Source organism: Alligator sinensis, unplaced genomic scaffold, assembly GCF_000455745.1.
Source record: "Alligator sinensis unplaced genomic scaffold, ASM45574v1 scaffold696_1, whole genome shotgun sequence".
NCBI classification, from domain to species: Eukaryota; Metazoa; Chordata; order Crocodylia; family Alligatoridae; genus Alligator; species Alligator sinensis.
The window spans coordinates 111,643-124,411 of NW_005843186.1; the positions used below are offsets into that span (position 1 = coordinate 111,643).

A 12,769-nucleotide genomic window follows, 5' to 3' on the forward strand; every position below is an offset into this window, starting at 1 on the left:
TTGTAAACCTATGTCCTGATACTTTCAAAAGTCACCTCCTAGTTCATATATTTTGGGAGTCAGTGAATGACAGTTCCTTAATCACACTCTTCATTATCTTATACAGCTCTATTGTTCCCCCTCAACCTTCTCCTTTCCGTACTGAATACTCCATCTTTTCAATCTCCTCTAACATGGCAGCTGCTCCATACTCCTGATCATCCTTGTTATAGCAAAAGATGTATCTAGAAAAGCGATTATTAGAAAGGGATGGTTTCTGTTATAGAGCTCTGCTTTCTTTACCTGGTCTGTGAATTAAGATTTTTCCCAAACCTCCACTGACTGCCAAACAATGCAAATTATACCATTCTGCAACCTATATCTACTGATTAGCTTTGGCCCCTCATGCAATTTACACCATTATTAAGCTCCTCCAGAATTTAACATAGCTTTCCCTGGGACCCTGTTAGCCCTATTCCTTTAAGACCAGTTTAAATAGCAGGAGCAAATAATCTATGATAGCCCAAATACAAAAAAAAAAAAGGGACATAAATATAAAAACCCCAAGCATTTAGTATATTCTTCCAAATACTACTAAGGCATCAGACAGCTAATTCACTGTGAAGAAAAACGCACCCATGGCAAAGACAGATACACACCTATTCATTGCCAAGTGGAGCATATAAACATGCCTATGTGAGTTAGTTGCCTAGTAGGCCTGTCCAAAGTGGCTAGTATTCGCTTCTGATTTGGATTCAGCCAATTTGGGGGACGGTGATTTGAATCACTATCCTGAATCAATTCGGCTGAATTGAACAGGCCCCATCCCCCACCCACTCTCCTAGTCCCATCAATGGCTGCCCCATGCGGCCCCAGAGTCCCAGCACAAAAAAAAAAGCCCCACAATCACCAGATCCTGCCAGGCAGGGGATGAGGGTGGGGGAGGGGTGGGCAATCCCTGCATCTCCCAGCTGCCCCACCCCTGTGAGCACAGGCACCAGCCCCAGTGCCACAGGCCCAGCCACACAGCTCCCTACTGCCCCTGAAGGGCCATCACCCCCTTCCCCCACTGGAAGGGCAGGTGCCTCCCCTGTGTTGCTGCAACCCCTGTGCCCAGCCCCCCTCCTCCCCAACCAACTCTCACACCCATGCTCTCCACACATCCCTGCCACACACAGGTGCTGGGAAAAACTTCATTACTGAGCAGAGCAAAATCCCGCACATTTGTTCATATTTTAAAAAACACCCAGACAGAGATGGGAGGACCCAAAAAGAGGTCATGCCCAGGAAAACCTGGACGTATGGCATCCTTAACACACACACACGTGAAGTACTATTAGCATTTATCTAGCACAGCTGCTATGGTCAGCATAATACTGCACATATTCCACTGAAGAGGAGCAACACACATCACTATCAGAGGATACAGACAAATACAGGAGTATCTGATTTTATACCATGACAGCTTGACCTCTATTAAGCTCTACCCTGCTGTTATTTATCAGATATGTGGAATGGGTTATAGAAAATTCAACCAACTTGAACTTACAGAAGACAAACAGAAAGCTTTCTGTTAAACAGGATTTCATGCACAATGTTATTTTTATCATTCTCAGTTTTGTAAAAGCAAATGGAATTCATCCTCCCAGTTTTTCATAATGGTTATCCTCCATATTACAATTCTGGTCACATGCTGTGAAAGTCATTCATATACAGAACCACCACAAGGTATTTACATCTGACCTGAAACCTTCCAAGCATGACTTCGGGCAGGCATAGACATCCCTGCACAGGGATACAATTTAAGCTCAAATAGTTACCACATAATTGTTTAGTCTCTGATGAGCCGCTCTGAACTGTCATTTGTGCATTTAAAAAAAAATAGATGCCAGAAAAAAATGCTATTTACTTACTACACTCATGTAATGCAGCATTCGACCATCCACCTTCCCTTCATCAAACTGAGTCTTATACTGGGGAAGTCCAATATCATCCAACCACCCTACAAAACAAACATATTACTATGTCAAACCATCTCTGGACTAAGGGCACTTATGTAGTTAATCAATACTCTCCATGTTATTTTTTACTCTCAGGTGTTCACAAAACTCCCAAGTCCCCTTCTGTTCTAAGCCCCCAGCCATTGTCTTGGGATACTAATATTTTAGGATGGAATAAAATCTTACTGGTGACCCAGTGATAATCCAGTTTTCCATGATTGTTTTCTTCTTCAGACCCGAGTGCCTGAAGAGCAAGCTGAAGTTTTTTTCGATGGAGTGGATGCTTTATCCCAAGTTCCTGCAAAGATAAAGAATCATCAACCCCTTAATTTCCAGTTTAATTGCACAACGATTTGCTGAGAATCAAAACAGTAAGAATAGCTGGAAAACATTTTACCATTTCAAAAATAAATAAATACATAAATAAAAAAATAAATAAAAAAATCAGTACTTCAATCCTAACAATACAAGACAAAAGCTTGTCCTTGGATAAGTAATGAGCACATGTATCAGAGGACAGAATTTGGTCTTAAATCTGTATCTACAGTTAGAAACCTAAATCCATAATGAAGTACCTAAAAGAGCATAGTCTAATGTTTGCAGAGTACCCATTATGCCTTTGGATGTCAACAGAAAGCCAGTGCCCAACCCTTCTGAAAACCGGGCCACTTATTTAGGGTTTAGTGCATTATGATACTTTAATTTAGTTCCAGTAATCTTACACGGTATAAGGAAAGCATGCTAAATCATACTAAATTATAGTAGTCAACATAATATTTTAAGGTTCAATGCATTTAATTGCATACCTTGCAGTTAGGCAAAGAAAACTGTGAGAATTAACTAGTTAATAGCCATAATGTGCTCTGAAAAACAAAGTGTTCTATAGGTGTTATTTATCAAATGTATTAAATCATTAAAAAAAACAACTGCTTCCCATTCCCAGTTCTACTGCAAGTGCAGCTGTCACAGGACCTTTGCAAATATAGGACTTTCACTGACACCTGAAACAGAATGCTTCACTGACACCTTAAGGTCCACACCAATGCTTTCCAATGTCAGTTTGGTATAACTAGTGGGCTAATTCAACATTTTATATCTCCTGAGGATGCCGACACCAGGCTTGCTTTTCTTGTTTGTTGACAACTAAAATTACTAACTATTCAACACGGCTTCATTTTGGATCGAAATAAACTCTAACAAATAACAAGGTCCTCACCCTCCACTACAGAGTTTAAAAGCTGAGGCACAGTTAACTTCATAATTATACACACTGAGAATCTGATTCTAGGGCATTGCACTTACACTGTCATTCTCACCTGAGCTGAGTGAAGACAAACTGCTACCAAATCATCATAACTGCCTTTTACACCCACCTTACACAGTTATTTATAACAGGAGAGCCAAGACCATAATCTCTATTCTAACAAAGTGATTTAAATGTCTGGTATGGAAAATAGGTTGATGTGCCAACAGACTACTGCTGTTAGACCACACATTTAATTAACCTCAAGGGCACATTTTTTAACTTGCCACCAAATATTAATAATAAATCAGGAGTGTAAAACTGATTTTTATCAGTAGTAAGGACAAATCTATTTTATAAATCTATTTTATATTTCCATCTTTTAATTTTTGCACTGAATAGCCCTAATTTAGATACACAAATGCAAAGCTTACTTTTGCTTCAATATAAATATTTCTTTTAACTTCTTACCTTTTCCAGATCTTGCTGAGAAGCTTGCAAGAGGGTTTGCCCAGAGAGTATCCAGTGTTTGCCATTATTTATGTATGAACCCAAACCTTGGTCCTGAAGCCAGTTGCAAACTTTCTCCTTTGTCCATTTAGCAAATGGCATATCCAGGTCACTAAAGCAGGGGACAACTGCTTTCAAAATGTTATTAGAAAAATAAAATATTGCAAATTCAAAGGGGTTTAAGAGCTACGACCATAGCTGGGAGAGTCTGCATCTGTGCTTTTTTTTTTTTTTTTTTTTTGGTCTTGTAAGCCCTTTGGGCCACGGACTATGTATTACATACATTTATTAGACGCCACACCTAGCAAAATGGGACCCTAAGATTGGCCAATCCGTAGGCCCAATGACAACCATGCTGCAGGAGCAGCCTCATGCTTCAGGATGGCTTAATCTTTAAAATATTACTAAAATATTCTGTATATCATAGTAGTAGCTTCACAATCCCCACAGACATTCCAGTGTACTAGAAGATAAGGAAAGGGAACCATATCAAGCTTTGGTTTAATGACAATGAATGAAGCATTGCTTGAAATGCATGTGGGCTGACACTCATGAACAGTTCCCTTTGTCTCTCTCCCTGAATGCATGTACACCAAACTTCCACTACTGAGGCTACCCCTCAGGTACAGGCACACAGCATACCCACATGAACTTCACTGCTGAGGCCACACTTAAATTCCTGGCCCCGCTCTCCAAAAGGGCAACATCCCTAGAATCTGGGTGTGCCTATTGACTACCAGTATGACTGCTGTTATAACAAAAGATTTGCCTGGTGAGAGTCGTCTTAACACAGTGGTAAAATACATGCCTTTCTATAAAGGCAAACCAAAATAGGGTGGCACTGCAAATTTGGGTTCAGCACAGCATAGTTCATCTTACTTGCGAGACTGTCCAAGGTCTCGAGACCAGCCCAGTCTTGGTCCAGCTGTCGCTCTTGTCCCTCCTCTTTTGAACTCTGTCTCAGATATATCTTCTGGGTTAAATGTGGTAGACTGACTTCTTCTGAGTCTAAACAAAGGAGGGAAAGCACTATTTAACACTGTATCACACATGATAACAGCAAAACCAATTCCTCTATTATCGCAACCACAGAATATACTGACAAACCACGAACTAAACCATTTTTCGCCGTTTTGCCCACACACTGGTCACACTACACTACAGCTACTAGACCGGGGGGGTAGGAGGGGAAGGGTGCAGAAAGGATGAGTGAGAACCAGAAAGCACCAAAAACATGCTAAGCCTTGGGGAGACTACAAGAAGGACAGCTATTCACTAGTTGCTACACTGAGACCAGCAGCTTATTTCACTCAGCAGCTTTCAAATGGCAAACACTTTGCCCATATCCAGCTTGAGCTGGGTTTCTGGTGTCTGTGTCCTCCTGACAATCCCTCTAGTGATGCAGCCATCAAGGATGATCACCTCTCATAGTTTACTTACTTTCCAAATAATTTCTTGATTCCTCTGGCCTTCTTTTTGGAGTCAGGTGAAGGTGGAGACAGTTGCACACTATCGGTTTCTTTTGGCTGAGGGGACAAACCAGCCAGATCCAAGTGATCTGCAGATCCCTTCTCTGTTTCAGCTATTAGAAAACAAACGCCAGTAACACTTCACCTTTGCAGTACTTTGCCTGCATTACACTCTATGAACACACTGCTGAATCCAACTCTCGCCAGAATTGAAGTAAACCATCAATTTAAAAGTAGAGGCGGTCCAAAAGAGACAACACCTAAAAACATGTTCCTGTCCACTGGTGATGTGTAGGGGGTGCACATGGGTGCATGTGTACCCCCTAAGATTGGCCATGCATCCCCTGGAAGTGCCAGCTGCAAAACCTGAAGTGTCGGCAGAAGTGTACTTCTGGTTTTGCCACTGGTGGTTCCGCACTTGGTGATCTGCTGCTGGGGGGCCCCCCTGGTCAGCAATCTGGTGCCCCCCCGACACGGGAGGCACCAGTTGCCCATGTTCCTGTCTACACCTTGTACTTACAAACTGGCAATATACAAAATGTATACTTCATGTTCTTTAAGCACCTGTTCAAGAATTGTTACTATAGCCATTTTGCTTGGCTAAGCTGAGGCACAGGGAGCTCTGCAGCAGGTCAATAGCATGGCAGAGTAAGCTCCAGGGTGCCCTAAGCACTACAGAAATCTTTCTTACCGACATCCCTTTGTCACAAAATGCAGCATCTCATTAGATGTCCATCGAGTAAATTCTAACCACCAACTCCTTCCATCTCAAGAATGTTAATGGGAAAAGACAGCATTTATTCTTCTGCATATGGTGGAACATTCTGCTCTTTTTACAAGCATGCACCACAATCTTTTGGGCTTTGTTCAGACTAAAAACCACTGTTTCTTTTTTAAGTCACAGGATGAATGTATCCAGTATCTTTTCCTGCTTACGGATACTACTCCATCCATAATTATCACGTTAGGTCTTTAAAAATAAAAAGATTCTCTATCCCTCTTAAGACTTCACAGCCAGTCAGGGCAAACAGAAAGGATGCTGTCTCAAGAATGTAGTTGACACAATTATAAAAATGAAAAGACAGTTTAAAAAGACACAACTGAAGAATCTAACATTCTACTTAAGCGGAGATGCACTAGCAAGTGCCAGAGCAAAGAAAATCAGCAGAAGGAGTTTGTTTACCGTCACGTATTTGATAAAAGGAAGCTTACAACAAAAGAGCAAGTAACAAGCATAAACTTACTGCATGAGTTTGTCTAGGTGAAACAGCCATGACTAAAATGCAGCCAAATGGAGACCTATAATAGGTGCAGCTTGTAGATACTTTCCTTACCTTTCACTTAGGTGTAAACCTACAGGCCCCATTTTTTTAAATATTCTTTTTTAAATAGACCTCTCCAAAGGAAGTAGGAGTGCAAGCATGGAGTTTTCAAGTTCTGGGGTGCCATTTGGGGACTCTACTGGGTTTTTTTCTTTGTGGGTTGTAATTTATTGATAGTCACCCTGAGGCTCTCTGGAGAGGGTGGGATATAAATCTCACCACCACAATACAGCATGTTCAAGTTACTTGGGTCAAAATGGAGTATGTTATGCAAGTATCTGTGCCCTTACACTTCAGAGCTAATGATGAAGGTGGCTGCACTGGCTCCAATTAATGTCAGACAGTCCCATGATTCCTAAAAACTAGCCAGCATGACACTTGGCTGGGCAAAGTTTAGATGCCTCAGCCAAAGGTATATCCTTTGTTTTTGTGCGTGTTTTCTGAGCACTTCGAGCTTTACTGAAAGCCAGATGGGACAGTCTGTCACAAGAGGACAGTGCTACTTTGTGAGCACTTTTTAAAGAAATGGCCTGAGAAAAGAACTTGTACATTTCAACACTATTCTTGATAGTGACTATCAAGACAATGATGAATGAATTTGCAGGGATTGTATGGTTCTAGAATGAGTGCTCCTTGCATTTGTTCTTCTTCAAGCATTGACACTACACTTTGGAACAGAAGCTTTATGGAAGTGACATTATGGACACCAATAGGGTCAAGACAGGGAGGAGAAACCACACTAGACTTTGGAATAGATGTCTTATGAAAGCGACACTATGGATGCAAATGGGATTGGGACAGGGAAGAGAGACCACTTCTGCTGCCATCTGCTAGAGTCACATCTGCTTTCAATTACTCCAACTGGTGTCAGGTCACTTGTGCATACATGAAGGTAGAATGCTCCATTCCATTTCAGTTGCTCTACCCCAATCATCAGCACAGTATCTGAGCACCTTCCAGAAGGGCATTTAATGACCTGATTAAACTGATCAGTCTCCCTTTCTTTCTGCAAAAACCCTCTTAAGTTTGTTACATTCATTTCTTCCTTAATTATTTCAGCAAGAAAGAAAAACTATCTATCTTTCCCCACAGTGCTGGTTAGCTTAAGGAAAGTCTGGTCAGTATTTTCAAGATTCAAACTGCATTTCAGACTCTCCAAATTGGATGACAAGACAGATACATTGACCTTAAAAACCATGAAGTTACTACAACAGTCAGTAGAATGGATAGCTACCTCTGTAAATGTAGGTAAACTTAAACCACTATCTTTCATTCCCTAACTTCTTGTTTGGGTCAATGGGTATACTTGTGTTCAGAGGCAAGTTAATCTTTACAGGTGACCTTTTACCTGCAAAATCTTATTAGTAGAAGTTTATCATGGAACAGTGCAGCAGACTTTTAGTAGTGGGCAGATGTTACATGAAAAAAAAATTATTTTAGTGATGGATATTGTTTCTAGCTCTGCTTTAGGAGTGCATGGTCAAAACCAGCTGTTAGCAGCAATCACTATGTAGCACTTATACAGGCAGACATGCAAGACTACTATACCTAAGGTAGGCGCGCTTGCACTTCGACTGCGATCTTCAGATATCCAAATAATGCACATAACCACAAGCAGCACAATGGGAGAGAACACGCAGAGTGACAAAGTAAAACACATATCAAAACTCACATTACCAAAAATACAAGACAAGGGGAGAGCAGTATGATAGACACATGCATCACACATGGCACTGAATCCACAGAGATTAGCATCACCAACGCATTCCCCACCACCACCAAAAAGTAACAGAAAAAGTTATGTTGAAGAAGGGTGAAAACATCCAGATGATTCCAGTCCTCATACAAAGAATAATATACTGCATCTCTATTAATAATACATTGCGCTTGTTCCCCACAAAACACCAGTGAGGGGAGGCAAATATCATGACATCAGTTATACGGATAGATCCAATGAAACATAAACAAAATAAGGTACTTTCCTCAATTCGTACAGTAAACACAAGACCAGAAACCCCATCATTCTGTCTTCTACTGGAACCACGAGACTCCACCACTTTCAGTTTGCAAGGCTTATTTAACAACTGCATTTTTTTGTTCCATTGCAGAGATCAGACAAAGAAGTGATTACAACTAGAGATGAGACAGTTTGGTCTAACCATCCAAATGGACACTAAATCTGTTCCAGGCAGACCAATACATTTCTATATTATATGGGGGAGAAAGAAAAATATGGCTGTGGATCAATGAATCATTGAAAACACAGCTGGAAGGGACCTCAAGAGTTCATGTAACACAACTCCATTACTTGATGCTGGATCATATCTGTCACTGCTGCTGTAACACAAGTTTTGCCGGTGAGAGTCTTCTTAACACAGCAGTAAAACATGTGCCTATCTATGAAGGCAAACCAAAATAGGGTGACACTGCTCATTTGGGTTCAGCACAGCATAGTTCATCTTCCTTGTGAGACTGCCCAAGGTCTCAAGACCAGTCCAGTCTTGGTCCAGCTGTCGCTATTGTCCCTCCTCTTTTGAGGAACATCTTTGATAGTTTCTAAGTGCAGGTTAGACAGTGATGGAGACAACACAACCCAGCCCTCTCCCCCTGATAATTTACTCCCGTGGATAATCTCCAATGAGCAAAGGTCTGGCATGACCTCTGTGTAATAAAAGCAAATGTCTATTCTGCTCCAAATGGTGACAATTAAAACTCAGTTAAGCTGAAGGATGAAGATACTCTCCCTTCTCAAGTTGAAATTAAACTTCTGCATGGGTAGATGCCTTTCAGATGCACAAATTTTGCTGGTGTTTTTATTAAAAGGATAGAAAGACTGCTCTTGGACAGGTGCTACTGCAGGTATGTCTCTATAGGCGTCTTTACAGCTGTTCCAGTGTTGGAGGGGGATGGGGAGCTTTAATTAGAGCTGCTCTTGGAAGCCACTAATTAAAGCACCCACAGCATCTCATGTATTCAGCACCCTGTGCTTCAAAATGGAGGCGGGGGTGCTTTAACTAAAGCTCACAGAACAAGATAAAGCCCCCCCACCACCATTTTGAAGCATTAACAAGATAAAGCACCCCCACCACCATTTTGAAGCATGGGAACACTGAATACATGTGATGCTGAGACTTTTGGAGTGTGTTAATTAGCACTCTCCAGCAGACTCAATTAATCAAGTCTGCTCCAACACATTGTAATTAGAATGCATTGAAGCAGGCATTGGGCATGTGGATAGGTGCCCTAAGCTGCCTAAGTTCTCCTTGCAATATGTCTAAGGTATTACTTGTTTCATTTCAATATGGAAGTATTACCAAGTGACAGAAACAAATGGAAATTTCAAGAAGGGTATCCTTCCTCAGTCCAGTCCCAATCATTAGTATTCAAACGATCCATAAAAACATACATTAAAATACAGTGTGCATGTGTATGCAAGGTAGTTGTATTACTCTCTCTACTCAAACATCTAAGAGCCTCATTAACTCTAAGATAAAGGTAAAACAGGAGAAAGAAAGATGCAGGTTGATTGTTGCATTTTTGTAACGTAAACTAACACTTGGAATCAGCACATTCCAGTACCGCAGAAAGGTCAGGACCCACTGGTCTGAGACAGTAATGCAGGACTACCCGTACCTGCACTGCTGTGGTGTGGCTATTGGTTTCTGCATTATTTGAAATGCACTTCTACTTGGAAAAATATCTTTGAATCAGACTGTGGTTGGCCCACTAGCATTTGCAATGGATAATCTTTCTAATTAGGAAAAAAGACGCTTATTGAAAATACCCTGAAAAGGTACTCAGGTGTATGGTACCTACCCAAATTGGGGGCGCTTGCTGTCCTCTTGTTATTTTTTATCTTGAAAAAGCCGCGGCCAAATGAAGATCTGGCTTTACGTGTGCCAAAACCGTCCTCCTCTCCGATGCTACCTTGAGTCGGGGATTTTGGAGGGAGGTTTCCAAATTTACCACCACCTGCTGGAGCTTTATTCTGAACAGACAGGGAAACAAGTCTTGAGGACTCAGCATTAGTGCTCCAAAAAAGAACACTGAATGCTGAAAAGCCATGTGGCAGCTTGTCCACTGTGAGAATAGGGCAGTGGGATTAAAAATAGAAAAAGATATTCAGTTGAATATGATCAGGATTTAGAATGATTTAGACTGCCCTTACAAGAGTAAAATGCATCTGCTACAAAGTTTCTGAGGTAATAAAGGTGGCACTGTAAGATATGGTAATACACAAAAACATCTTCACACAGTCTTTAGATTCCAAGCTCTCTCATCCCGTTAGCTTTCAGTTTCTATGGATGCCTGTAGAAGCACTGCGAAGCAAGAAATTAGAAAGTCTTTCTGTTTTGATACTTGTTTCTTTTGTATTTCCTGGACCATCACAACTACACCACTCCAACTCTACCAGATATTTTTAAAAATGTAGAGTAACACTAATCAGGATGTTAGCTTTTCTGAGTTTTTAGCCATATGCTATTTTAACTTCATTCTCTCTAGCCATCTGACTGATGACTGAGGTAAATCCATCTCAGACACAGACAATTCCTTTTTTACTAACAGGACATAGTCATCATCAAAAAGTAGCACCTATGATTCTTTCCTCATTAGAGAACAGTGAATAGCTGCCACATATTAGCTATCACTGCATAGTAATTGCTCACAAATGCTGACTCCTTAATAGAACCCACCATAAAAAAAATTAGCCACTTCATAGTTTCATAGTAGCTAGAGTCAGGAGGGACCTGAACAGATCATCTAGCCTGCCCCCCTGCCACAGGCAGGAATGAATGCTGGGCTCACAAGACCCCAGACAGGTGATCATCCAACCTCCTCTTGAATTTGCCCAAGGTAGGGGAGAAGACCACTTCCCTAGGAAGCTGGTTCCAGATTTTGGCCACCCTAACTGTAAAATATTGTCTTCTGATCTCTAACTTAAACCTATTCTCCATCAGCTTATTACCATTGTTCCTTGTCACCCCAGGTGGTGCTGGGGAGAAATGGGCTCTACCTATTTGCTGTTGATCTCCCCTGATGAGTTTGTAGGCAGCCACCAGTGCACCACTTTACTGCAATACTTTGAACTTGAAAGGTTTCTAAGATACAAAATTCAAAATACAAAGCTACCAATAAAATTGGAGGGCCAGCTTTGCCACTATTTTAAAAGCAGGAGCTCTTGGAGAAAAACAGTAATTAGTAAGCAACTTTAATCATTCTCAGGCAGGCAGAAAAAACGGGACACATGTGAAGAGACAAAAAGAAGTGGGAGAAAAAAAGAAATAAACCTCACAGAACAAATGGAGGAGAAAATAATATATTCTTTGAATCACACTACACCACCTTATTTGCAGGTCTGCTCCTCCCTCTTACAAATGTTGATACCGAATGGTTAACGAAGCTAAGCTACTGAAAAAAAACACACACATTCCACCTTCTGCATGACTTTATGAAGATGCACACAAATTACCTCTTCTGGCTTCTGCACAGGTTCTATGTCCTGTTTGGGAAAGATTGAGGAAAGTTTAAAACCTTAGTTACAATAGGCATCTCTAATTCATTACAGTTACAAGTAGCTGAGTTCTAAGCAAAACAAAACCAACAAACAAAAAACACCTCTCAGGGACAGTATTTCTTACCAATCAATCAACTCCCTTCTTTATTCCCCCCCCTCACCTTTATACACACACATCATCCCCCACGGGCTTCATAATATAGTTCTTATTTGGCACTGAAATGCAACAATAGTTTAGGAGATATTTTCCCTTTTTGCTGCTCTGTCAAACAGCATTAAGCCAAAACCAGAACCATTTTATCTGAATCCTGGGGAAGTGAGTAGAGCGTAACCCTAATCTGACCCACCCATCTAGTTTCAGTTACAAAAGAAAAATATTTTTCACTGTCTATCACTGGGACACTTCTAATCTCTTGTGAGGGAAACCTTTCTCGGGTTAAATAAGAGTTTAGTTTGCAGGACTGTTCTGCCTTTGGCTTCTTTGTTGCAATGGAGCTTTGGTTGACTTGCACCTGTCTTCCCCAAGTAGAAGAGTGGAACTAGCCTTCATGAGCAGCCCACTGCAGGAGTTTTTAGGCAAACTGTTCACAGCCTGTTTGCAGAACAAGTTTCTTTACTTGACAAGGAAATTTGGCTGAGCCTGTTTATTTTCAAAATGATATAATTAGTCACATGAACTCTCCTGAGTGCAGCAAGGGGTAGAGTGGTGTGAGCCGACCCAGGGCAGGAAT

The 12,769-nt window shown here is 41.1% G+C and overlaps 1 protein-coding gene across 9 annotated transcripts in view; it reads right to left on the reverse strand.

Moving 5' to 3' along the window:
* The window catches only part of PPFIBP1 (PPFIA binding protein 1), a 183,965-nt gene that overhangs the window by 16,074 nt on the left and 155,122 nt on the right, over positions 1-12,769 (reverse strand). For 7 of the 9 annotated variants that reach the window (XM_025194367.1, XM_025194369.1, XM_025194366.1 and 4 more), the window contains 8 exons: positions 11,994-12,023; positions 10,340-10,511; positions 8,072-8,104; positions 5,173-5,314; positions 4,612-4,740; positions 3,694-3,844; positions 2,166-2,277; positions 1,893-1,981 (listed from right to left, as the gene is read on the reverse strand). In XM_025194367.1, coding sequence (XP_025050152.1) covers positions 1,893-1,981; positions 2,166-2,277; positions 3,694-3,844; positions 4,612-4,740; positions 5,173-5,314; positions 8,072-8,104; positions 10,340-10,511; positions 11,994-12,023 — 858 coding nt within the window. The remainder of the gene's footprint in view (positions 1-1,892; positions 1,982-2,165; positions 2,278-3,693; positions 3,845-4,611; positions 4,741-5,172; positions 5,315-8,071; positions 8,105-10,339; positions 10,512-11,993; positions 12,024-12,769) is intronic. The other 2 variants (XM_025194373.1, XM_025194374.1) reach the window with 1 other exon arrangement.